Genomic DNA, 27,372 nt, shown 5'->3' with positions numbered 1-27,372 from the left:
CACTAAATCAGGTACATAGTTGAGTTGCAAAGAAAAAATTGGGGAGTTGGTGGTGGGGATTGTCAATAAATCTGCCCTCTAATGAGGCTATTCTATTAAAAATAATTTGTAAGTATATTAACCTGTAAAAAAAAATTGCTGATGAGTTCATGGGTTGAAAGAGATTGTTATAGAGAACCATTAAACATGAAGAAGAGTACTCACAAAAGGAAAAGGTGGAAAGTATAAACTGGAAGTTAGGACTACATTATTTTTCCATTACATCAGCAGCATACGTACTGACACCAATTTATGGCAGCATCTACACTTTGTTCTCAGCTTTATAAATTTTACTTTGAACCCCTTTTTTCCTTCTTCACATTGCACAAAAAAAAAAAACCACTGTTTTTTTCTCTCACACATTTTGTCATGTTTTTAATTATAAATACACATCCTAGCTCTTTGGGAACTTAATGGATGACTGGAGAATTAGTGGGACTGTAACATGAGAGGTCTGAGCCTAAGCAATATGCAAAACAGATTTTTTAACCACACTTCTGAATGTTACTTTTCATTCATGCCCAGTTAATTCGTTCATTCTATACACTAGATTATAACAACCGGACCAGAGGCTATGTTTTAAACCATGTCTTGTATAACAGAGGTTTCTATCCTGGGATATTCAAGAATTCTTGTAAAGCAGTTTTTTACCAAAAATAAACAGGTTAAAGCCTTAACTGATATCTGATGGGAGGTGAAGCAACTTAAGGACTGTAAATCTGAAAACAGTGAATACAGAATGAGAGTGCTGCAACACACACTTGAGTTTTAAGGTGAATCTGAAAAACACTGACCCAGGAAACTGAGCCCGATACTAAGGAGACTCTCAGGTAAAATACAAACACTGTAAGGAAATATATGAAGGAAGACAAGCAGGAAGAAAGAGTCCAGTGACACAGAGATAATCCTGATTAATCAACTAGCACAATTTTTATATCCTAACTCAAAGTCATGGCTTTTCTCCTTAATATTCCTCCCATGACAAAGACACAAATGAACAGAGAACTGGCAGGCAGCTAAAGACACCGTCTGTGCACACACTTCTAGCATGTGAGTTGGTTGTTTACCATGTGTATCGCTAACACTATTGCAAAGACCACTTTTCCTGCAGCATTGTTCCTACAGTTTTTAATGTTTCTTTTGTATTTGCTTTGTATCATCCTTATGATATTTTCTGAAGAAACACTCACAGTTTGCCCACAGAAGACCTCTTGACCAATAGTTACTCTGCCAATAGAAAAAAACTTCATTTTCTGTTTTTCTTTTTGTTTGGTGCAAACAGTTAGAAACAGGAAACAAGCTCAACATAAAGTGAGAAAAACCCAGCTAAACCATATGATGGAAACCATCATACTTAATAGTCCCTTTTTTTTTTTCCTTTTCTTTTTTCTGGGCACACATGGTCTTTTCCCAAGTGTGTACAGATAGATGTATGCACCAAACATGAAAATTCTCTGACTGAACACTGTATTTCATCTTCTCTGCAAATGAAGAAGGGAGATGAAGAGGTGCCATTCTTCATGGCATGATTCCAACACCAGAGCAGCTATCAGCGATACATATTGAAAAGAAGAAGGTGAATCATTTCTTGCTATGAAAAGAGCTGTTAGTTTGCCATGAATTCCTTTGTTAAAACAAAATTTATTTAGTTTTAACATTTTTTAACAGGCAAAATATTCTAAGCTGGTACTTTAGAATTTGCATAAAAGGAGACCTCTTGGACAGACTTCATCATTTCAAAATATACACTTTACACCTAGGAAAATGTATCAAAGCCACAAATGCTTTGGTCAAGAAGTTTCACCCCTCTTGAATTGACTGATGATATCATATGTTCTAGGAATATTTTTATCATCTGGCATGTTGCTCGGCACCATATGGCACAGCACACTGACAAGAGAGAAAGGACTAGTTTTAAATATTATATATATATATAGGTAGATAAAAATAAATGTTACACTTCTATAGAAGTATAAAGACACTATTGCACATTTCTGTAATTCTTATTACAGTAGGGGCTCATTGTGGAAGGTATGCTTTTTGTCCTCACACTGAAATACAGAAGTAAGAACTACAGAAGTAAAGCGTAAAATAGTTTGATAAAAAGAAATGCAACCCTTCAAAGGGAGCTTGAACTGAATGCAACACTTATTTTCTCACTTAGTAATGCTTCTTTTTCCAAGACTTGTAATTATTGTAATAATGACATATTAACCCTTTCTCTTGGAATTACTTTCCTGCAGTCAATTCAGATAGACATATTTTACAGTCACTTATAATTTTTACATAGACTAATAACTCCAGTTCTGTCAGTACTGGAGGGGGTGAAGTCTGACAGTTTTTCCAAGAAAACTCTTTAAATGGAAGCTCATGTTTTTTGGCTTTAATATACAATACATTATCTCTTCATTTTTCATTATTATTTGAGATACAGTGACATTATGCTTTGTACAAAATACTGTATTGAATATTTATTTAGGTAGGGATCACTTTTTTTTTTTTTTTCTATTTGGCAAAGGAAATGTGAACTTTCTGGCTTTTTGTAGGTGAGGTCACTAACTGGGTAAGATGGAACATTTAGCTCAGAAGCATTCACCATTTTACTAAAAATCCTCTTTTCCTCTGTGAAGTCCCCTTGATATATCTTGGTTCAGATTCAAATACAGCAAGATCTCATTTTATCTTCTGACATAATTAACCCAGAATGTGAAAATGTGTCTAGAGAAACAGAAAGTTTAAACACATTCTGTACCAATACAAAAGCAAACAAATGTCCACTACCGCCTCTTAGTTATCTTCTGCTGTGATTTTTCCCTTCACAATTCACCATTTTAGGAACAGGATGCTAACCTGAACACAAATCTCAAGCCTTTGAAGATATTTTTCTCTATTCTGTGTGCCTTCATCACACAAACGTTTGTCTATATTACAGCTTTTCCAAAGTACTTTTGGACAACCCAAACCTTTAGGAAGCCTTACCCCAATGACTGCGTGTTCATCTTCCTCCCAACCCCAAATCTTCCACCTTCTCCCAAGCCCATGCACAGAAGTCCACCCCACCTCCACAAGATGCTTCTGCATATGAGACAGCACTTTACAGCTTTCAAGTGTTTATTAACCTATCAATGTCCAGAAAGAATTGGAGCTAGCCCATCCCACAAATTGCACTGCACCCTCCTCCTGTTTGTCCTGGCGCTGGCTTGCTCCCCACCCTTCCACCTGCTCTCACTGTTCTTGGTAGGAAGAACTTTTCCCAGTTCCAGACCTTGGAAACAGCCTTTCACTCTTTTCTTTCACTAAATATCTACATCATTTAAGATATTAAATGAAATTACTGAGTTTGCCTTATAACTGTCCCTATTATAGTATGTCTAACATTAGCATAGCACAGTATGAAGACAGGAAAGAAAAAAGAAATTTATTAGTGATCTATTTTGAGTAATTTTACACTGCTACCTACTCCTTAGAGTTAAAAGTTCAAAAAATACTTGAAATAAATGGTTAAATTACATACATACATTAACACAGTATCAGTAGCAAAGGAGTCTTATTTGCAAGAACTACAGCTGTCCCCACTCCGGCCATTTAAGATCAGTGAGGCTGCAGAGCAGTGCAGACCACAGGAACTGCAGGGCTCAGAACAGGCTCTGGCAATCGGCAGAGCAGATGCTAATGTGTCTGAGAGCTCCTGAAGGCTGTCTCTGTGCTTGCTCCATGACCTGACCACCCAGCTGGGTTCCCAGGCCTCAGAGCTATTTGTGCTGGGACGCTACTCAGAAGCACTGAGGGTGGAGGCTCATGGCTGTGTACGGTTTGCAGACCCCATGGCTCAACAAAGCTACCTTACTTCCCAGTTTCATTGTAGTTTCATAGCTACAGCTCTGTGCCTGAGTGGTTTGGGGTGAGACGGTGATAAAGAAACTGTGTGTCATTATCACAGCTCTTCACACACTTAAGGATGTACTCGTCCTCATGCACCTATCTAGTATGTGAAATAAAATCATTTTGATGTGAGGGGCTTCTCTTTGGATGCCACGCAGGCAGTTTGAAAACACCATTAGAGTTTCCATATCTTACCATCACTAGAGATACCCTGCTCAAGCCAGTAACTATGCAGAAACACATAGATGAAATAAATCTTTGGGCTGGAAGCTGCTGTTGCAGTAATCAGTAATCATGTCCTGGATTATGTTCAATGTGGACAGTTCCAAAGTCAACAGCTTTAAAGAGCACAGTTTCCAAATGCAACAGGAAACCCTAGCGATTGCTAACTGGGGAGGGCAAAATTAGAAATTGAAAATGTGAATAAGAGTTAGAATTCTTCAAGAGGACTTAGATTTTTATTAGCCAAAGGTTGGAAAACTATACAACTTGGGTCAGTAAAGAACTGAAAACAACTGTTACTAATAAAAACTAAAGACAGAAAGGGATATACTATGGATATAAAAGAACATATCCTGTCTTACCTTAAAGATTACACTTTTCACCCTCTACTAATGGATATTCTTTTTTGTATTTAATAACTCTTTGTAGCAGCCTCTCTCAACCCCCAAGTAAATCAGTTTGTTACAAATGAGTAAGGGTAATTGGAGTCCTCACAGGAAAAATTCAAAATATGGTGATGTGCTTGGCAGGACTAAAGGTGAGAGATGAGAGAACAAGCATATTAGATACAGTGAAAATCATGAAAAGAAAGACAACTGAACTCTGAAAGAAAGCATATTTGCTTGGAAACACGGACAAGGATACTAGTAATCAGCCAGGTGCTGGGGCTTGAAATCCAGCTGTCAGACATATACAGGGTTTTATTCCAAAACCCCTCTTATGAAGACACCATCTCTAAAGAGGGCAGGGAATTAATTATTTGTAAAACCTCAGTTAAGTCCTAAATGAAAAAATCAAGCCTTAGCAGGCTTTCATTTTAGAGAAGCACATAGCAACCACCACTGACGAGGAAACTGTAAACCCTGGTTTTGAACGCGGTAAGTTAAAGACAAGGATGAGGAACAAAATGAACTGGCTACTAAGAAAGCCGGGGGATGGTGTGGAAGACACATGCTCTCCAAAGATATGTTGACACAGCACTGGCAAGTGAAATATTAAAGCCTGCTTCAAGCAAAGGGTCAAAGTAGATACTCTCGCAATCAAAGACATGACAAAATCAAACAGATCATGCTCAGAACAAGCCCAAGAATAATGAGACAGCACAGAAACTTCTTAACAACATAACTCGGAAAAAACAGCCCTCTAAATACCAATAATTCTCAGATTACTTTGCTCTGATTCCACCATTACTTTGCCAAGGAGACCACTATTCATTCAGTTCTCCCTCACTGTGTTAAGTAAGGAGTCAGTTATGATGCTGAAGTCTAGGCACAGGTTCTAGCCACCATCCAGGGTTTGCATTAAAGGACACCAAACATTTTAATATACAGCATAGTAACAACATCAAAGCTGACTCCCAAATCAAAGTCCCAAGCATACATTTACAGAGCAGTGGAAACAAAGCTGTTATCCATAAGACCATCTTAACTTTGGCATTTTAAGGAAGGATTTGGTGCACAGCAAGTGCATCTCAGCAGGCTTAACAGGCTTGAAAATCTGGCCTCTAAGGATTATCTTTTCTATAAGGGCCTCATTAATATTAAAATAAGACTTCTTCACTAACTGCTTTTTCTTGAACACTTTCTGTAAATATTAACATCCAGAAGTAATACCCAGAACAAAACCTCATCTCCACTTCTAGAATATTTGTAAAACTACTGATATAATTTTACTATGAAAGTATAATTTCATTTATCTTTGATTTTTAAACCTTGGGAAGACCTCAGTCTAGGCAGAACGTATAAAACCAGTTAATGCATGAGAAGCCTGTTCCCTAATTTTTATAATTTACCTTAGCACATAGTTAAGTAGTGCTGGTGTGCAAACACCTAAATATTCTATCTAAATCTAAAGTGGTGGAGGAAGGCTAATGAATTGCAGAGTTATAAGAAAACCCTAAGTGAGATTACTCAATTCAGTGTTATGAGTGCTCAAACTTCAGCCTTGTTTCAGACCAGGACATTCTGTGCATCTGATATAGCCAAATGTCAGTAATATCCAGGTTGAACGGGAAGAACTGAGCCTATTAGAGAACCAAAGCCATGAGAGAGAAAGAGAGAGCAGGGGAAAGAGAGATCCATCAACTCCCAGCAGTAACCAGTGATGCAGACAGTCAAGATGATGCAGACAGTCAAGATTTCAATGACAACGGCAGGGTTCCTCAGATTAAAATCACTGAAACCTCATTTTGATTGATAACAGGAACACCATCAGGCTCAAGAAATTTTATTTATAAAAGCCATGCAAAAAAAATTACATGAAAAACAGGATAAAACTTTTCAGTGGATTTAAGCAGTTGTTCAAGTGAGTGGTAAACCTAGCTGTTCGCCAAAATGAAGGATGGATGCATGGTAGCTAAAGCTCTGTGAAATACTCTGCAAATCTATGGGTATATATTAGCAACAGAATAAAACACTTCAGCTTCTGACAAAACTGAAAACATGGAAACAAAGATGTTAGTTAAACAACTCCCTTCTGGAAGAATGCTAATTAACTTTTATAGGTTACATTTTCTTGATATACCGAAATCAAGATGACACAGCCATTTGTTTTCCCTGGCAAAGTCATGCACATCACTGATTATTCAGGTTTTGAAAACTGTGTATAATACATACTACCACCTACACAACAGCACAATGCTGACATTTCAGCACAGAACATGTTGAAGCAGTATTTCTGCACTGGAAAAAAGAACAACAAAGACATTTCCTAGAAGGTATCCATCGAATAGAAGAGAATAAGGTATAAAACATGGGCCTTTTCTTAAGAGCCTGAGGTTACAGATGCCTTTTACACCACATCACGTTCCCAGCATAACAAAGCTGGCAGAAGCACCAGGTTGAAAAATGGAAAAGCAATTTTGTTTTGATTTTGTGGAGCAAAAAAGACTTACCAACTTCTTGCAGTAATTTTTGTGAAGCAGAGTACATTTAGGAGAATTACAAACAAGTTGCCTAAATGTCTTTGTTCTATATTCTTTCTTCTTTTCAAACTGTATTAATTGCTGCAGTCACCACTGTTACTAAGCCAAGATAAAATGACTATTTTTAATACTACATCGACCATTGACTGCATCTTCTGTTACTCCTGCATATGAGAGAGCCTTTACTTTTCATCCATGAGAAAATCCAAGTGAACCTACACAACTGTACATGAGTTCCACCCAGGTAAGTTCCTGATCACTCAGAAAAAATGGGCAGAGCCTCCTTTTAGAAGAGGATGCTCCCTGCTAAGCAAGGGAGGCACTCCCTGATCTGCAGGAGCTAGACATACTGGGCATCATCTGAATGAATCCCTGCTGTAAATTGGGTGACTTGAGTAAATTCAGCAAGGTCCACTGGTCCAAAAAGGACCAGTTATGTTGCAAAGGACATAAAACCCAGGCTGGATCCTTATGGCATTGGCACTAGCATTAGAATGAGGAACTAGCTATAGTTTCTAAGGAGAGGTGTATGCCAGGTGCTCTCACACATGAAGCAAAGAAACACAGTAGATCACACAGACCAGGAATCCAAAGTGTGGACTAACTCCTCACTGAACTCTTGACTAATCAGGTTGTAAAAAGAGTTTCAAGTTTCTGACAACACTGTATGTGCAATAATAAACTGAATTTCCCCATAACTTTAGTGGTGAACACTCAGTATTTTTATTTCAGTGAGGTCTTGTTGAAGGAACAGTGATTTGAGCCCCAATGTGGCTCCATCCCTGCAGGCACAGTGAAGATGACCTACTTGTACCACGCAGTAGCACACTTAACCACAGACTGCGTGATTTAAAGACATGAATTAGAGATCATCAATGCAGCACACATACAGCAGGCTTCCAGCACTGCCATAGCTGCAGCAGCACAAAGACTGGTTAACAGTTTGGTTCCCCTAAAACTTTTTTTTGCAATTTTTTTTTTTTTTTTTTTCAGAAAAGAATGAAAGGGAAAGGGAAAAAACAGAAGCTCAGATGATCATACATGAACTCAGAAAACACATTCATTTCAACACATTAATAAGGAGTTGGGCTTTGCTTCCAGTTTCACACAAAGATCTCCAAGTGCCTGAATTGATGATAAATGGTAATTGATACTAAAAAAAGGGCAACCTATATAAACCAGTTTTAAGGAAGAAAAAAAGAGATACCTTTCTCTTTTAAAACTTACTGATTGTCATAAAGCTGTGGACTGACAAGACCTATGTACTGATATTATTTAAAAGATATGTATCATGAAACATTTATCAATTTAACTAAGTTTAATTTTTGACACCAAACAGTACAGCTAAATTAATGTAAAGCTTACACCAAAATGAGCACCTAAAATAGCATCTACAAGGGTTAAACCAGAGTTAAAGGAAAATTACTTATTTACAGGCATACATTATGTATCAGTTGTGGTTAATTAGTATGCTAAGATTGCAAGAATGTTTAAATCTGGTAGTAATCAAAGGATGGTTGGGGTTTCAGTCTACCGTTCTCATCTTATGAGCTCTCTTTATTTCCAGAAGATTTACCACCTATTATACCCCAATTAAACTACCTACCCTACACCTTTTCCATCATACACCCAGAAGTTACCTTCTCAGCTGCTTACAGTTCTTATTTTTACCATACATACACTTTTTTCTTTTTTTTTTTTTTTATATTAGAAGGAACTATCTCGTCCCAGAGTGATCAGAAGAAATTCCCCAAAATTCACTGATAACAAACTGCGGCCAGCTCTGTGCAGCTGAAGGCTACCAAAGGAGCAACTCATGAGACAAACTTAGGATGGATTTTCTTAAAGAAGTACCATATCAGTTTCCAGATGACCCAAGCAAACAAAAAATGCTACAATGTCATAAAATCTTTGTGGCTCAAAAGCCACTTTGCCACTCTTAGCAACTATGTGATTAGTTTTGTCATGTGACTACAGAAAATTCACATCTGATGTGGTCCATAGCTGGAACACAGAAGTCTCTGCTTTCAAATGAAAAAGGCTTTAAAGGCTTCAGCCTTCTTCTTCAGAGGAGCACTTCTGTTCTAAGTCAACAGAATTACACCTCCCCATCTTTTTTAATGAAAGGAGAATAAGCTTCAGACTGTTTTTAGAAAGCTAGTATCCCACTGGGAAACACCAGATTGGACTCATCAGCAGATGTGGTCAAGCACATGCGTGTCAGTTTGTGGACAGAAAAATAAAGGGTGGGTTTAGCAGAGGACAGTGAGTGTGCCAATGGTGGCTAGCCGCAGGCAGCTGCTAGCATTATAGACCCAGAAAGGAGTTTCAAGAGACAAGTCACAGCTTCACAGTGTTAGAAATGAGAAAAGAAAGACTGACTCGTGATCAGGGCCATGTGGCCAGTATGATTCCAGGCAATCCATACAATTCAAATATATGCAATATTGCATATAAAATGAAACCTAGAATCAACCCTAACCTTTTAAGATGTCGACTAGCATGGGTATGCAGATGGAAGTGAAAGTTCTATCTTTAAGTAACTTCAGTTACCAACAAGAAGTGGTCTCATCCTCTGCAAACTTCTAGGCAATTTAAATTAAATTCCAAACATTGAATTGCAAACTCTTCAAGAATCAATGAGTCAAGACATTTTAGCTGTATGAAAACTGAGCTTTGAAATTCTATTCAAAGCATAAAATTAGTGTCACATTTTTTCCCCCGGGAATTAGTAGAACTAAGGCAAGGAAATGCTACTGCATATTCTGTATCATACCATCAAATAAGAAATTCACATTTGCCTCAGCAAGAAAGTGCTGATCTGTCAAAAAACTTGAGCTTTTGCTCCACTTAGAAGCTCAAATCCCACTAAAATAAGAAACTATTCAATGGCTTAAAAGGAAGGCATTGCTTCATCAATTCACTGAATCAGAACATTAGACTCATTAACTCCAACTCACTTTGCAAGTAGTATTCTTAACATGGTAGTCACCATGTAGAGATAGTGAACCATTGAAGGCAAAGTCCAGCAGAAGCAAAGATTTTGTGTCAGGCTGCATGTCTTTAGTATCAAGATTTCCACACCTGCCCATATGGCCTGGTCTGCCCTACTTGTCAGTAAACGCTACGTGAGCAAACAGACCTCGAACAGACACACTAAGCTGGTTCCTCAACCAGAAAGAGCTGCTACAGAAATCTCTTCTGCCCCCTAAGATATTGCTGCCAGAGGGCTTCTGCAGGCACAGCAACAGTGGGGTGAGAACAGATAAATTACAGCCCTGTCTAGTGCGGCCAGGTAGGCAAAACTTTGTTGGGGTTCAAAATGTCACTGAGAAATTCAGTGACTGTGACTCTCCCCAGAGCACCCTCAAGTACTGTGTTTTTTCATCCTGCACCGTAAAAATTCAAACCTCCCTGCTAATAAAATCCAAAGCCATTTCTTGGTAGAAGCAGGATCACAAACCAGACCTCTGTCCCCTTTTCAAAGACCCACAGCGGCAAGATTTGCTATGGCTTTGAACAGTTTTTCTTACTGCAGAAGTATTTCAGTTGTTACCGATGTGTTATAAACCACAAAAATGCTAAATCTACATGCACCACTTACGGAAGAGATTATTTCATTTGGCTATATGATAACGTTGCAGCCACTACAGAAGCTCTATGCTGTGAGTAAATATCTAAAGTAAAATCCCGGGCTTGCTGAAATGAGTGGAAAACCTCAAATGTCTAAAGTAAGGCCAAAAAGTCATGTCAAACACTGCAATAAGACAAAGTCTGATAAGGGTCTGTTATCATCCGTTAACTCCTTTAACCTAAGATTAGGAGAATTAGAGCCTAAAAAGTAAAAACACCAGCTGTAGTAGATATTTTACAGGGAGGAAGATAAGCACAGTAAATAACAAAAGGGACTTGAGATAAAGAAAATGCTAGACTGAATGACAGAAAAACTGCCAGAAAAATCAAGGAAGATTTAAATGCACTAATTTTTTACTCTGTCTAAAACTGTTGAAAATCAGTTTGATCAGCCAGTCAAGAAGATTACGCTGGTGTCAGGGCAATGACAGGATTATATAAATGAAGAGAATAGTGACGGCTCTAATCCCTTCTCTGGGTGAGGACGGAGTCCTGAAGAAGTGTTGCAGGAAAAGGCAAGGAGCTTTCAGGCTACTCTTGACCCAGTTGAATATAAGAAGGGACTACAGCATAGCTCAAGGGCAAAATTTCAAGCTAGACAAAAAGAAAACAACAAAACAACCCCAAATATACCTTGATTTAACATAAACCAAGTAAAATTCATAGACAGCAATAATTACAAATCCAGTGGTTCAGTAAACTCCATTAGGATTCAGCATAAATTTTCTTCAAAGGCCAGAGCACAGGGACTCATAGATGCTGTTCACTCCTAGGTATGTTTGACTAATCGCTGCCATCTCATTCTCGGTTTTTGAAATACATTCAATCATCTTTTCTTAGGATGTTCACAAAACCTAATACCGTCCTCAAGATGAAAATAACAGTACAGTCCTGAGCAGGTGAGTGCTTGGGTTGGTGATCAGTATACTGAAGTATACTGAACACAACTTAGGGAGAAGATGGGTACAAATGGGTAACTGGGGGAGCATGAGCCTTTGGGAAGGCTAAAGTGTTGAAGTCCCTGCCCCTTTGATCTGCAGAAGCAGCAGGCTCTCAGCATGAGCTGGGCTGTAAGGAAGTGATGATACAAGGATGAAGTGGGATGGGGACAGATCAGCCACAACCACAGGACAGTGCAGGAAGCAGGATGAAATTTCTCTTCCTGCTACATGTTGACCACCCTAATTCACCCTGTCATCCTCCCTACTGCTGACTGGAGATGCACTCCATCACAACCTGCTTTTGTGTTTCATCCCACCAAGTGAGAAATAAATCCCATCCAGGGAGAGCAGAGGGGAAATAAAGGGCAATTAGAGACACTGGGCGTTAAGAAGTCACTCACATCTGCTGACAGCTATGTTGAGAAACCAGGCGGAATTGCCAGGTGACTTACCAACAAAAAGCGTTTCATTTTTTTATTGTCATTTTATCTATGGAAAATCCCCCTACAGGTTCCAATGTGATAAAAGCAATTAGCAAAACCCACTCAAATGAAACAAAGAGGGGTCTCATTAGCCTAGCTTACTCCCTGAGCAGAGCAATGGGAATTCAAGAGGACAGTTCCTACACAGCACAGTGAATTCTGTGAACAGCAACAAAGCAAACTGAGAAATCAGGGAAAAAAAAAGCACTCTAATACCTAGCAGAAAAAAGGGGTCATACACAATATAAATCCAGCTGAAAGAGAAAAAAATGATAACTACAGACTTCATCCTTTATTGACATAAATCTAGCATTACCCACTAGCTAAACTCTGCAGACAGGTTATAATGATTATCAGCAGAATTTCAGTAAGGCCCAAGGACCTTATTTATATTACAGAATCCAAATGTGCTGGTTGCTTTCCATATACAGAGCAGAGAAATTTAGCATGCCAAATCATACTTATTGAAGCTGCTTTCACCAGCCCAACACTGGAAAATGAAAGAGATACCCATGTTCTGCACTAGCTTCCAGTAAAATTCATTCTTTTGAAGACAATTAACTGACCTGTCCCTTCCACAGTCTTAAGAGAAATTAACTGACTGCCATGAGCAGGAAACACTTTCCAGTAACTTGCTGCCTTTAAGGAGATAAATTGATATTTGTCACAAAAAGTAAAAAGAAGCATCTGATACAGCAGAGCTGAATCTATAGCTATACCTGATCAGTGCGCCTGGGACTAAATAGAATACCAGAGGTACAAATGGTCATAGGCGGTAACAACAGGGATTTTGTCACCCAGAGGCTTGGGTCCTGCCCACTGAGAAAAGCTATGGGGTGTGGCAATGTCCTGCATGTGAAGGTATCCTAGGGCAGCCTTCATTTTGGAAGGCACCATCATCATAGACACATGGGGACTTCCATCTCCTTCCATCTTCAACACTGCAGTCTTTCATCGAAAACTGAGCCCAGTGTGACATCTTCATGCTCAGTGACTGAGCAATCAAAACCATATCTCTATCAGACATTTCTAACACCATCAATTGCCTACAAAGGTACAGCTATAAGCATCCTGGTTTGTTGTTTTTTTTTTCCTCATGTTCTGATGACACAAATCATCTGACATTCCAAATCAGCACACTGTATTTGTGCTGAAAAATCTTCTTGGGCTTTCATTTTTATGAAATGAACCTTATCACTACAGTTTAAGTTGCTTTATCTCTCACATTTCTATTTTATATAGTGCTTTTTTTCTCTGGAACTGTTAAAACACAATTTGAAGGCATGAGCTTACACATATGCCTGGCTCCTAAACAACAGTCTCAGAGGTATTATTAATAAGAATATACACTGAAATAACGCACAAAACAAATCAAACAAGATTTATTTTTTTCATATCTAAGCAAAAAAAAAAAAACCAAAAACGAAGCATTTGTTCATCTGATCCCAGCTGAATTATCTCTGTTTTTTATAGTGTTGGTTAAAACCTGGCTGCTCTTCTTTTTTCCCAAAGCAAGCATGCAACGTAAAGACTACAGAGAAGCAGCAGGCACTACACTTACATTGGTCCTCCCAAATGTTCCTGGAGTGGGGAGAAAGGATAGATGACAAGTTGCTTCAGTCCCTACTAACTTGCCATTGAGACACAAAGACATGTCAGATGATCTTAGAATCACAGAATCATAGAATAGTTAGGGTTGGAAAGGACCTTAAGATCATCAAGTTCCAGCCCCCCTGCAGTGGGCAGGGACAGCTTACGCTAAATCATATCACCCAAGGCCTCATCCAACCTGGTCTTGAACACTGCCAGGGATGGAGCATTCACAACCTCCCTGGGCAACCTATTCCAGTGCCTCACCACCCTAACAGGAAAGAATTTCCTTCTTATATCCAACCTAAACTTCCCCTGTTTAAGTTTTAACCCGTTACCCCTTGTCCTGTCACTACAGTCTCTAATGAAGAGTCCCTCTCCAGCATCCCTATCTTGTCTGCACCTTTAAGCAGGTTTGGTTTTTTTTTTTTGTTTTTGTTTTTCAGCAGGATTCAATACTTGGAACAGGAGATGGCCTTCTTTGTTAGTTTTGGATGCCATCTTAGCTATCTTTCATCACTTCTAATTAAATCTTGTCAGTGTTTAAAAGGACATATGCATCCACTAATGAGACTGAATTCACCCCCTTTCTTAAAGCAAAGACAGAATGGTAAGAACAACCTGCAGGATAAGCACTGGACTACTCATCACTCAAAGGAAATAATAAACCAAGGGCAGAAAATCTTTCTGCATTTCAAACAGGATTGTGTTCAAGCAGAATTTAACGTAGCTGATGCAGGAGACACTGCAATGGCCTAAACTATGCAGGAGATAAGACTGGATGGGTCACAACAACTGTGCTTTATTGGACATCTGTCCTGAGGGCAAAACAGTAGGTATGTCCTACTTCTGCAAATGAGATTGTGAAGCCAGGAAGCCTGAACTTTCTTCTGAGCCCAGCAGATCTCAGCATTGTCTATTTTAGCTTCTTACCACTGCAGCGCCAATAGGAGTTGCATGCACAGTTTTATTTTAAAGTCTTCATAACAACGGGAGTTTAAGGCTCTAAATTTATTACAGCTGATATGGTTCTATCTGAGGAAGTCCACAGGTTATGAAAAAAAAATCCCTTCACTCCTAATGTGGTATTATCAGATAGGATCTAGCAGCATTCTCACTACACAGGATGCAAGAAACTAAACAGCTTACAGAAAAAAAGATAACTCTGACTCATTCACATATGCAAAATTTCTTTGAAATTTAATTATAATTTTTGGATCTTAAAGCAGCAATGCCAGAAATTCAGCTGTCTGTTCAACCACAAACCAGACATTGTGCAAGCAGCTGTTTCCCAAGCCACTGCATGCTGACATACACGGGAAACCTCTCCAGTCCTGCTGTGATCAATTCTGTGTTGCTCCTTAGCAGCGACCGATAATTTAACCTGGCTTTAAAGGATACTACATGCAAGCCTCTAGGACACAAACTTCGAATTTCCCTCATTTGGTACTCAGAAGGAGCCCAGGCTCTGAATCTGGCTTGCTGCACTTGTTCCGGGGCCTGGAAATGAATCTCCATCAGTCATGCATGCTCTGATGACAGCTATTACTGAAAAGCCCAAACAGTTTGGTGTACTGTCATGCACTGTAAGCTTAATTTCATCATCAGACACACACATCTAATTCTTATTGCTGTTGAATTAGACTCTTTCAGGCATGTATTAGGGTTAAAAGGAGCACCACATATAAGCCTGCTGTCCGAGTACTTTCATTTTTCCTCCCTGTTTGCCCCAATATCAATTCTGCGCTTTCAGCACATTTTAAAATTGGTTCTTGGATGACTCCTGAATTGAGAGACATTTTCACTTCTTGTACAGATACACAGCTGCTCCTTTTAAACGGGAATCACACACAAACATTGCAGTGCGGGCTCTGGCAATATGCCTTGCCCTCAGCTGTAGGGCTTGGGAATTTGCTATTTAAGCAAAATGGTTATTGTGCTGAAAAATAACCCAGACATCTGAAATCTTCTAAAAAATTGAAAAAACTCCCATCCAATAGAATAACAGAAGTTTTTGAAAGGAAGAAGGAAGAAACGCCTACTCCACTGGAAACATTTTACAAATGCAGTAATGACCGAAACAAAAAGTCTTCCAAGGAGGCTTCTTCTTTCTTAATGAAGTGTAAGTCTGAGATGAGTAAGTATCACAGAGCGATTCCTGAACAACTGAAGGAAAGAATTATACCTTGCCATCAATCCACTGTTTGAGCTATTTTCAGAGAAACTTCCTAAATGTGACTCCCAAAGCTTATCATGATGAAAAACCAGCTGGGCAGAATTAGAATGGCTATGATCTAGCATACACCAGAAGCTCTGAAGTGGAGCTACTGTAACCTAAAAAAAACATGCCAGCACTAAAGAGGAAAACATGGAGCAGTGCTTCCCAGCTGGGGAAGCGATGACCAAACTCTACTGTAGCACCAGTTGAGCAGACCAGCAATGGAAGTTGATCACATTTTCTCCAAGCAGATATCAACAATTGTCCTTCTTTCAGCATCCTGCTTTTGTTAACCAGATTAAATGAGGATGTCTGAAAATACTTTGATTTTCCTTGTGGCCCTATTAGAAAGTTGGAGACACTCTCTCCAAAGCCTTCAAAGACTACAGTATTACACTGTGACAAAGGGGTAAATCCATCCTTCTGCTGTCATGCATACAAAGGGAAAAAAAGAGTCCAAAAAGACTGAAATACTGGCTTCTCAGGAACCTCATTTTAATCACCAATTCTCCATTAATTCTGTCTAATGTGCTTCAGCAGCAGTAGTCTGTCTTCTTAAGAAATATACAGGTTTCTTTGGGGTTTGTTTGTTTTTTTTTAAAGTAATTACTGCCAGAGCTAATAATTGGAAAACTTTTGCATTCTCACACAGTGTTGAAATGAGACCATTATTTTTTTTTAAATACTGCATCACTTTAAAAAGTAATGAAAATCTGGCAATTTTCCATTTTTTTCAACATATTGTTCAAAAATTTCACTTTTTTCCCCATGTTTTTAGGCAAGGCAAGTGACATAAGAATTTGTAATGACTACTCAGGGAAAATCTGGGCAAGGGCCTTCTGAGAAGCCAGAAATCGGGGTAAGGAAAGAGCAGAACGTTTTGCTAGGGAGTCACAAGAAATCAGATAAAGCAACCACACTCAGCAGTACTACACTCTGTTTTAGCCATCAGTAGCAGATCAACTCCCATGGATGTAGAGTGAGGCTGTTAGCAAGTAACATGAGTACCTTGTGACAAATATGCACAGGCTCTCTGGATGCCATGGACCAGGAAGGAGATATTTCTTCAACTTCCCACTATGGACATAAGCCTGCAACATGCAGTGTTTCAATCTGGGTTTTCACTGCAGCATAAGAAGGGGTCAGCTGTGTGACAGACAGGACACTCCTCTAACATCCCATTTTAGCTTCATTCATATGCCTCCACAGGGCTTGAACAAGCCACCCCTTCAGGACACCATGCAACATTTTCCCAAATCAACAGGGACATGCTCATTGCATTCAGCTAGAATCCCCTACCACCAGGCCTACAGTATGAGAGCACACTACTTTTTAAAGAACATTAGAATATTGCTTAGGAAACTACAAGATTAAATCATGAGAAGCACAACCATAGCATTTTTCTGCTGATTTGAATTACGAATAGAAAGTACGAGCAGTTAAGAGGAAACAAGATATGTTCTATATGAGAGCCAAGATTTTTTTGCCTGACATGTGCCAAACAAGGAGAAGAAACAGAAGAATCTGGCACCATTAAAAACAGTTTGTGGAGAAAGGAACTGAATATCTACAGCCAAGCTCCATGTGGTTTGTAAAGAGGAAACTTTTGTTTTATGGGACTCTCAGTCAGCCAAAATTCTCCCAGACGGCGTGCAAATGGATATTAGCCTAAAAACCTAAACGCATCTTGTAGAAGGATCAGTAAATGGTTGGGAAAGAAAAGGAACACTACTGAAGTTTTGAATCCGAAGTAAAAATCTGCCTCGTGGTTGAAAAAGTTAGTTTACCAGACAGCTATAATGTCATATATGGTAAGCGTGTTGGAAAGGAAAGGCAGCAAGCTAAAGCACAAAACTAGAAGTCAGGAAAATGAATTCCAACCCTGGCTCCACTACCAAGTAGCTCTATAAAACTTGGATAAAAGAGAAGAAGACTGCCAATTTAGCTGTGAGATTTTCCTTATGTATTAACATTGCACTTATGCTGTTTCTTTTAGCTTCTATATTTCCCCCACTCCGTGGCATTACAATGTACTAAGCAAAATAAGTGACTAGATGGAGTACTGAGAACAGTTATATTACTTTACCAAAACAAGCCCTGCCCAACTTCTTAATCAAAATACTTGACTGAAAAGAAACCCTCAAAACAAAAAAAAAAACCACAATTTTATTTGGGACTGTAATTCTGATAAGTGAGGTAAATACTAAAGCAGCTGACATGACCCAACAGCTTAGCTGAATATTGTGAGAAAATGTGGCATTTCTGGCTTGAAACACTAACTAGGACTTGTACTTCAGCATACAGGAGAAAGGGAATGGCCAGGTAACAGTTCCTCAGCACATGTTGAGTAGTTATAGGACGGGAGAATTTCTTTCAGCTTCATTGATAACTGCATATGCTGTGAAGCATTCAGCTGTGCTATCGGTACATAAAGAAGAGGTCACATTGACCTCCAATTTACAGGGGAGGAATTGAGGCAGAGTCCGCAGGCAAGACTGCAAGTTCAGTCATTCCTTGCTTGGAGTCAGAGGCCCAGGTAGGTTCACGCGCTGGGACTCCAGTCTGTCCTGCAGTTGCCTGGCAATGTACTTCTCTAGTTACATCACCAACAATTAAAACACATCAGGTGGCAAATTTCACCATTATGCTTGAAGGTGGAGTAGTTAATATCTCCTGTAAGAGGATACTAGGATTAAGATTTGCCCCGTTTATGTCTTCCTTTACACCAGCCTTTATATATAACGTTTCAGCTAAAATTTGCCAGTGAGCGTGTTTTCCTCCTCTAAGGAGAATAGTAAGCATGAATCTCATTTTTGAAGAACCCTGTGTTTACCTGGGTTTTCCTCATTCATACTTTTAGGACTATCAACTTAGAGGAGGAGCAGAAGGGTTAATTGTTCAGTACTTTCTGCAAGCTATGTGCATTTGTGTACAATACTCTAGATGGATGATCCATGCTTCTTGTTACACTGGAATAATAAAAAGAGCAGAAAGCAATTCCCTTTAATTCTTGCACTTTAATTTTATTGCCTCCAAAGAATAATGAACAGAAGAAATGAAAACCTAGCACTTCTAAGGAAAAAAATAAAAATAAAATAAAATAAAAATATTCTAGGCATTTTCCACAAAAACACTGAAAGGAAAAACCAGTGTAAAAGTAAAAACCATTGTATTTTATTGAGAAACCTGAAGCTAGCAGTTCTTATTGCCACTAAAAATATCTGCACCACATACACATATGCATTTACCAGGATGGCATCTACTGATGGGTTCTGGATGCTAATCAAGACCAGACTAGGCACAAACTAAAGCTGAACAACCCCTGACAAAGTAGGTCAAGAAAACTGGGAGGAAAGGGAAACTGTTGCTAGGTGGCAGTGTACCTTAAGCAAAGAATACTGTAAATCATAGATTATTGGAAAAGTAAATTATCTGCTAACAAAGGCATCATATTCAAAGTCTTGGTAGTAAGAGAACCCAAGATGTACATGATACCCAGACTACATATCAGAAGGATGAGAAGCTGCAGTGAAAAAAAAGAAATGAAAAAGGAAAAAAACATCTTGGGACCCTCAACATAATGGCTCTCTAGCTCTATTAGTGTCATAAGAAAACCAAAAGCCAGTGAACTGAGTCTTGTACATCTTGAGAAGGCTACAGGTTTTCTTGTTTTTTTTGACTTCCACTAAGCTCTTACCAGAAGCAGCAATCAGATAAATAAGCTTCCACCGCATCTTGGCAGAGCAGTGAAAAGTTGACAGAAAACCCGAGTGTGATGGTGAGAAAGAAAGGTTTTTTCAGGCTACTTAAGAAACAGAACTGTTACTTTTCTGCCTTAAACAGTTCCAGTCTTCAGTCCTTATCTTTTCAGAGTAGAGGAAGAGTGGACAATGACATTAAACAAAAGGAGGTCATGAAAACACATGCGCTCCCCAGAACTCCAACCAAAAGGATGGAGAAAAAGGCCTCTGTAGAAAGACAAGGTAAGAAGGGAGAGGATAGATTTTTCTGGTATCCTTCTCTCTGTCCTTCCTGATGTTCCCTCCAACTGAAAACTACCTTAACATATTGCCTAAATTAGCAAAAGTGGTAAAAAAGACAGGCTGATGACATCTTGTGAACTACAATTCACTTGGTAAGAGAGCTGTTAGCAAGCTCACAGCTTGTCACAGAGAAGGATAAGATGTTCTTGAAGGCAAAGACAAAATCTATATTCTTTTCAACAATATCTGTCTAGGTTCAAGAGAGCAATTTTTTGGAAAAGTATCTTAAATGAATGAGATTGTATAGATTGGGGGTATTTTAGGGGATAGAATAAAAGAGAAAAATGAAAGACACTTTGCTTCAACAAGGCTTTAAATCTGAAACTTAGGCCATAGCAAAATCCTTTCTCAGAAATGTATCAAATTCTTTGTATGTTTTTAATCTACAATTACACTGTTTAAGTTTTTTACATACTATATTCTGATGTATTAGAAACTGGTCAGAAATAATATATTAGAACATATTTGCTCTGTCTAACCTAGCACGTATACTGCTGTACAGTAAAACCCACATAGGTTACATGTGCCCTACAGCGATTGTATCATTCCATGCAAGCAATCCTGACTGTGAAGCCCATTTCTGATAATTAATACCAACCCCACCAACCTGTGGAGTTCCAGAGGGAATAATTTTTACAAACTCATTCACTGGTGTTGCTCTTGTAGTATGTGTTTTAACTTTCCAAGCAGAGATACATCCACGATGAGTATTTCTAGGTTGGGTCTGTATCTTTTTTGTCTGATGAACTTTGGGATACAAACCTAAGGACAGCAGGATCCAATTTCAAGGGATAAATACGGATACAACAATCTTTGTTCCACTTCTCTCTACTCTCCTCTTCTCCAAAGCCAGTGGTTTTAACTGAAGCCTCACCCTCCTCCTCTTCCTGGTAATTTGCAATGTTTGCCCCACAGGGAGGGATGCAGAGAGCATCCCAGCCTCATTCCCAAACTGTTGGTTACAATTTGTGATCATTTTCAGTCATAGACATGCAATAGACACTAGCAGTCAAAAATAAGCATCAGTTTGAGCAACAAGAAGTGGAACAGTACTACACCTACAGAAGTAACTAGGAACCAACCCCTGCTGATTTTGAGGGACCTTCCCTGACTTGCGCAGCATTACTACTGGAAGATGAGCAGGAGCAGGTCTCACCTGCTGTCTCACCTCCTGCTCCGTGAGACTGTGCATCGCTAGTGGAAAAACAGTTTGAAAACAAAGACTGCATAAAGCTGGAGCTGACTTAGACATTTTATGAAGACAAAAGAGACCAATCTGTACAATCTCCAGGCTAGGAAGTCATCAGGTTTTGCCATAGCTGAAATGCTTTCGTGAAACAGCACAAAGGAAGCTCTCTCTGGAGAAAACACATTCCCCAGCAAACAGTCTAGATAGGCTTTTCTTCATTAACCAGTAAAAGGAAGATCTTTCTGTAGCATGCAGAAGGCACTGAGCCTCATCTGACACTGAAGTTTAACTCAAAATTTTCTGTGATTAAGGAAACTTTTGTTCTGTTTCTTCACCATCTGTGATACGAAATCTGGCAAAGACTCCAATTAGTTTCCTTTGTGTTATTACTGCCACCAGAACTCATATGATAAACATTAATACAAAAAGAAATTCCACTTCCCCTTTTTGCTGTCTCCAAAGAACAGATCTAAATACTTAATTAAGAACACCAGTACTGAACTCACCCTGAAATCCCTTAATGCCAGATTAAACTAACCTCACTACAGGAAAAGGCAATGGCAGATTAAGTTAATAGAACGCCTCTCCTTACAAAATCTTCTCTCCAGGAATGAGCACTCAGTCTGAGAGGAAACAAAGCAGAAGCACCTCACTCCAAGTAAGACAAAATCCCGCAACACCTGCTTAAGGAACGTCAGTGATGGATTTGGAGAGTTTTTTCTTCTGGGACATACAAACCCTCATTACACTCCTGGATGCACTAGCTCTCAGAGTAGGTGGCTGTGCTTCACCTTGGTCCAGCAGGACAGAAGCATCATCTGGCAAAACAAACTTACAGAACTCTGAAGTGCAAGTTAGCACTTAGTGGTGTATATTTATTTACTTAAACTCTTCTATACATATGCACTTGATTACTGTTGCTGTCCTGATGGAATCCATGTATGGCTGTGGTTAAGATGCTAAGTTTGATTATCCTGGTAAAGTTTATCTTAGTACCTTAAACATAACCCTTATACAGAGTTTCCACACTGGTACAAGCACACCAACATTAGGGCAACATAGTAATTTCTATAAAAACACATGCACAGATCAAGTAGCAACATTTTATCTAGCATAGGCAATCTCTGCAAAATCAGAGAAGTTTGTGTTTCTGTCCTAACAGGTATTATGCATGACAACCTTCGCTTTGGCATTTATTCAGTAATGCCAACAGCTCCAATGTCAACAAGTTCCCAAATGTTTTTTGTGGATTTCTGAGGGGGGTAGTCCTGCCTGCCACTGGGCTTGTTAGATCCAAATAGAATACAAGGAAAGAAGAAACTTGACACATGAAGGATACATGGGGACAGATAAACAGGTAAGGGTCAGATAAGCAAGGGGAGATCACAAACTTGCACCAAATCTCAGGAGCATGAACTAACCCTCATACCCATTTTTAAACACACTGTGCCCATAGTACAGCTTTTCTTCCTGCAGCTGCTGCCAGGCATCTCTCAAGACCATGCCCAATTTCTTTTGTGACTAAGAAAAATTAATTGCACATTTTGCTGGAGCAGGATAGCATTTCAACACCAGCACCTTATACTGAGGCCTGTGCTACACAGATGTTGATGGGGTTTTTCACTTTTTATTTCCAGTTGCTTGCAAGCTAGAACTTTGCACACTTCTTTGAGAAACAGCACAGGATTTAAAGAAGTAGTTTATTAATCAAACAGCAGTTTCCTTTATTGGACAAGACAGTATGCCTTCCTGCTGAGACCTCCTGTATAACATCATTCTGTGGTAGCACAAATGTCCAAACCATTTTGCTATAGAAACAGTAAAAGCACACTTAAAAACCTCTACATCCACAAGGGTTACGAAAATAACTCAAAATGCGTTCTTTGACCCTTTTCCCCTACCACTTACATCTGGCTGAAAACTTTACAAGCAAGAGCTTTTCCTGTTTCCAGTTTCAAAAATTCAGTCTTTTATAATTATACTGGAATTTCTACTAATGACAGGCACAGTTTTATATGGTTTTTGTTTTCTGTGCTGACCTCCTTCAGGGAGCTAAACTTGCAGGAAACTAAACTTGTCAAAAAAAGTAGCATTTTTTTGCTGGTTTAGCTCCCAGAACCAGTTCACACAGGGGCAGATAAGCAACAGGGAGGATGATCTGGTAATCAGCTATCCACTCATCTTCAAAAACATGAAGCTGCATCCTGAGCTACTCTGTCAAGTAGTTTGTCTTACAGGATGATCCCACTGGAACATTGGGATGGATGTCTTCTACTTAAAAGAAGGATTAGGCTCTCTAACTCCAATCACATTAATAATGGTTCCAAAACAGACATCATGGAAATAGCCCATCTCTGTTTACAGTCAGTGACAGATGCCTTCTGGAATCAAACCAAGAATTTTCACTACTTTTCTCTGTTATTTACTTCATTCTATAAATGATCCCAAAGTTTGGGTTATTGGTCTAAAACCTGACTCTCTGACTCTTGTTCAGAGGCTAGCACTGCAATTTCTTTTCTACATCTGTGCATGTCTAAACTTTCCAAAAATAACTTTTAATGATTAGGAAAAGCAAATGTTTACTATTAAGAATTAAATTTAGTATTTGCTATGTGTTTCATTACACAAATTAAAATCATAAGCAAACAATATAGTGAATACTGATCCCTCCCCTTCTTCACTCTTCATCCCCCAAGCCTTTACACACGTTTATTCATCAGCTGCAGTAGAGACACTGAAAAGCATGAAGTATTGCAACACAAGTGAAAAGTACGGGGTAAGGGGTTAGCATATAAAGAAACATGCATTTCTCAGGAACAGAAGGAGTCGTTCTAGGCAGCACTTCCTTCCCCCCAAAAAAATTCCTCCCCAAAACCTGCAACTTCAACTTAAAGCATCCCACAATATGTGTGTACCCTCTGTGACACTTTAGCTGAAACAAACTAAACCCAACACTGTCAACTAAAGAGACACATAGAAAAGTCACTCAAACGACCTGAATTCTAGAGGCTTTGCTATTACGCATCAGCTACTCATCACCAAAAAAACAGGCAGCGAGGGCCGATGTTGCAACCCAGCCGCAGCATTTGTCCACCCTGCCTCTGCAGGTCAGGTCGGTGCACCCTGGACTCCGCAGGAAGGCTCTCAAGTGCCGCACTGGATCTCTTTTGCTACATAGAGCGCACAAGTTAACCCCCAGGTTTTGAGCAAACCGAAGGGTCAACCATCTTCACACTCCGAACTGCCAGGGGCCGGGGTGCGCGCTTCGGGCACCCCTTGTCTTGTAGCACCTAGAAGGGCCAGACCAGCTTCCCCAAGGCGCCCATGAACGAGCGGCGTCTCCCACCCGCCGGCCAGGATTACAGCCGCCTCCGTCCGCAGCCCAGCGCCTCCCCGGCTGCCCCTCGCTCCTACCGCGGCCCCACGCTCGCCCCGGCCGCTGCGGGGGACCATGGGCCGCCATCCCCCGGGCCCTGCCGCCCGTCCGGGCTGGGGGCGGCGGTGGCGGCGGCGGGCGCTGATAGGGCTTCCCGGCGAGGAGGGGCGGGCGAAGGGAAGCGCGGCCCAATGCGTGGCTCGGCGGCACGGCGTCCGCCTCGCACCCCCGCTACCCTGGCGCGGCCGTGGAGGAATGCGACGGCCGCCCCCCGGCACCCCGGTACCTTTTCCTCCTGCAGAGCAGGCACACGGCCCAGAGGAGCAGAGCGGCGGCAGCCGCTCCGCCATAGGTGCCGAGCTGCAGCGTGTCGGGGCCCATGCCGGCAGCGCTCGCCTCGGCGGCCGCCGGTACCTTGCCGCCGCCGGGGAAGAAAGTTTCGCCCGTCCTCCTGCTCCCCGCAGCAGAGGCGCCAGGCCGGCCGCCCCTCCCCGCCCACCCCGAGCCCAGGGGGCTGGGTTTGGCTGTTCGGAGCCGGCCTTGGCGAGCGGGCCCGGTACGACCCGGCCGGCTCCTCCCCGGGGAGCGCCCGGCGCGGGGAGGGTCGCGCCCGTCCGCCCCCGCGGCCTCCCGGCGGCGGAGGGGAAGCCCTGGGCTTCGCTTGCGGGAAAGGCTCCGATGCGGCGGGAAGGTCCCAGAACGGAGACGGGGGAGGGGGTTGCGGGATCATCCCACCGTCCCGGGAAGCGGCTCCTGCCCTGAGATCCCCTTCAGCCCTCCATGCACCGCGGGAATGGATCGGGGCCCCCACGGACCCGACCGAGAGGCGGTGGCCTGTCCCCAGCGCAAACAGTGCTCGGCTTGGGCAGGTACCGCCTTTGGCTCCTCTTGGTTTTGGGACAAACACCTGATGCGTGTTCATGCTTAAAAACAGCTCCCTCCCAGCTTCGTAAAATTTAACCTGAGGTAGGAGAAATGAAGTACAGATAGCAAAGGTTTGGTTTTGAGCTTTTGCTGCCTGAGAAGATGCCAGGTCCAGTCCTTTATTCCACCATGCTAGTCCCCGTGGTGTGTTATAGAGGACAAGAGAGGAGGAAGTGAGAAACTAAAACCAGAGGCAATAGACGGATCCCCAGCTGTAGGAAGAGCGATGGGGTGGAACGGGGCAGAAGTCCAGGGAGTTCGGTGTTGCATGACAGGGCAGGGGGGCGTAACAAAGATGGACTTTACAGCTCTATCGCCTTTTGGTGCACTCAAAACATTGCTGTGATGGGAGGTGTCGTTCAAGGCAAATTCACTCTTGATAGAGTAATATGCTTCAGTTTCTAGAATTGTGGATTGGTTGGATGCTGACAGAAGTTTGTGTACCTAACTCATTCTCAGCTTCATATATATTACACATTGTTTCTCAGTATTTGGTGGTTTATATCTTTTCACCGTGGACAAAAGTTTTGCAACACTCAGTTTTATGAATTGCCCTGTTTTGAGTTTTCTCTGAATTGCAGATACCCAAATGCATCTTAGCGGATAAAATAGCCAGTTAGCTACAAACCTTCCTGACTTCAGCAGATCTCATCATTTTCAGAGGCCTGTCTCACATCTGAGGTTTTGCAGTGGGCAGCCCTGTGTGTCTTCTTTCTCAAACGCTCCTGCTGATTTCAGTAAAATGCCATAAGAGCAAATCAGTGTGTCTCACATTAAAGTGTGTCAGGATTTGGTCACTACTGCTTAAAACCATCAGTTGACCTTCTTGAGATGAAAAAAATCAGACACAATTGTGCAATACAATGCGTGGAGGGAAACTGTAAGAGAAACTAACATTTTACTTATAGCTCTGTAGGGCTTTTTGTAGGGAAATGTGTTTGAAATCCCCAGCTTGGGAATTCCAGGGGATTTCTTAGCTATTAGTCCTATTAATTCTTAGAAAGGGAGTAATTTAGGACAGAAAAGCGTTGCACTGTAAGACATAAACCAGTGTAAAATATTACTCATTTTCCAAGTGACCTCTGCTGTGAAAATCCAGTGTTTCACTTCAGTATAGTGGGAAACAACTGTCCACATACAATTACACATTGGAATAAGCCCTCATCCAGATTCAAAATATCAAGATCACTGTAGTTCTGGCAGAGGATGTGAAGAGGGTTACAACACCACTTTCTAGTTTGCACTTCGCATACTTGTCAAAAGTTATCATCTCAGATCAACTGTAGATGAAAAAAACCAAAACTCACACACCAGAAAGCACCACACCATAAGCAAGACACTGTTATTTTAAAATGCAGGGAACGCAACCCAAAAGGTCCTAAGTACCCTATGAGTGCTGTGTATGTTTCTGTGTCAATCCTTTACAAAGCCGAACAGTACAGATTAATTTCTCCTCAACTAGTAAAGGAATCTCAAAGACTTAGAAGCCCAAACCTGATGAAGTTTGATGTCAGGTTATCTATAGTATGAGCTACCTTGATGCAGATCCAGCTGGACAGTATCTGCACATAGCATACACAGTTAAAATTACAATAGACGTATCCGTACATATTGCCATCTCAGCTACCTGGGGAAAGAAGTTGAGGCTGAACAGTCCCCTTTAACACAGCTGTAGCAGAAAAGAGGAAATTTATTTCCTTTTCAGGAGGTGCAAACCTAGTCTTACAGTGATATGGTCTCATGTTGAAAAACGGCTTTTTAAGAATTGGAGGGATCTTCAGTTTCAAGCTGTCCTGAGATCTTTATGGAGCTCTTGCTGAAGCCTGGTCATAAGTGAAGAGAAAGAATGCAAATGCTGTTATGTTTGGAAAATGATAACTTTACTCTCCAGATGGATACAACTACACCCA

At 40.7% G+C, this 27,372-nt stretch overlaps 1 protein-coding gene across 1 annotated transcript in view; it reads right to left on the bottom strand.

Annotated features, from left to right (window-relative positions):
• LOC133266799 (cytochrome P450 7B1) overlaps nt 1-25,119 on the bottom strand; it is a 129,087-nt gene extending 103,968 nt beyond the window's left edge. Inside the window, exon 1 of the mRNA XM_061448387.1 lies at nt 24,825-25,119. Coding sequence (XP_061304371.1) covers nt 24,825-24,919 — 95 coding nt within the window. The 5' untranslated portion in view covers nt 24,920-25,119. The remainder of the gene's footprint in view (nt 1-24,824) is intronic.
• Between the last annotated feature and the right edge of the window lie 2,253 nt (nt 25,120-27,372).

The sequence above is a fragment of the Pezoporus flaviventris genome, unplaced genomic scaffold (assembly GCF_033815535.1).
Source record: "Pezoporus flaviventris isolate CSIRO_AGI_PZ_B2104156 unplaced genomic scaffold, CSIRO_AGI_Pfla_v1 ptg000007l, whole genome shotgun sequence".
NCBI classification, from domain to species: domain Eukaryota; kingdom Metazoa; phylum Chordata; class Aves; order Psittaciformes; family Psittacidae; genus Pezoporus; species Pezoporus flaviventris.
The sequence above is the reverse complement of the archived record's forward strand: the minus strand, read 5'-3'. Positions and strand labels throughout refer to the sequence as shown.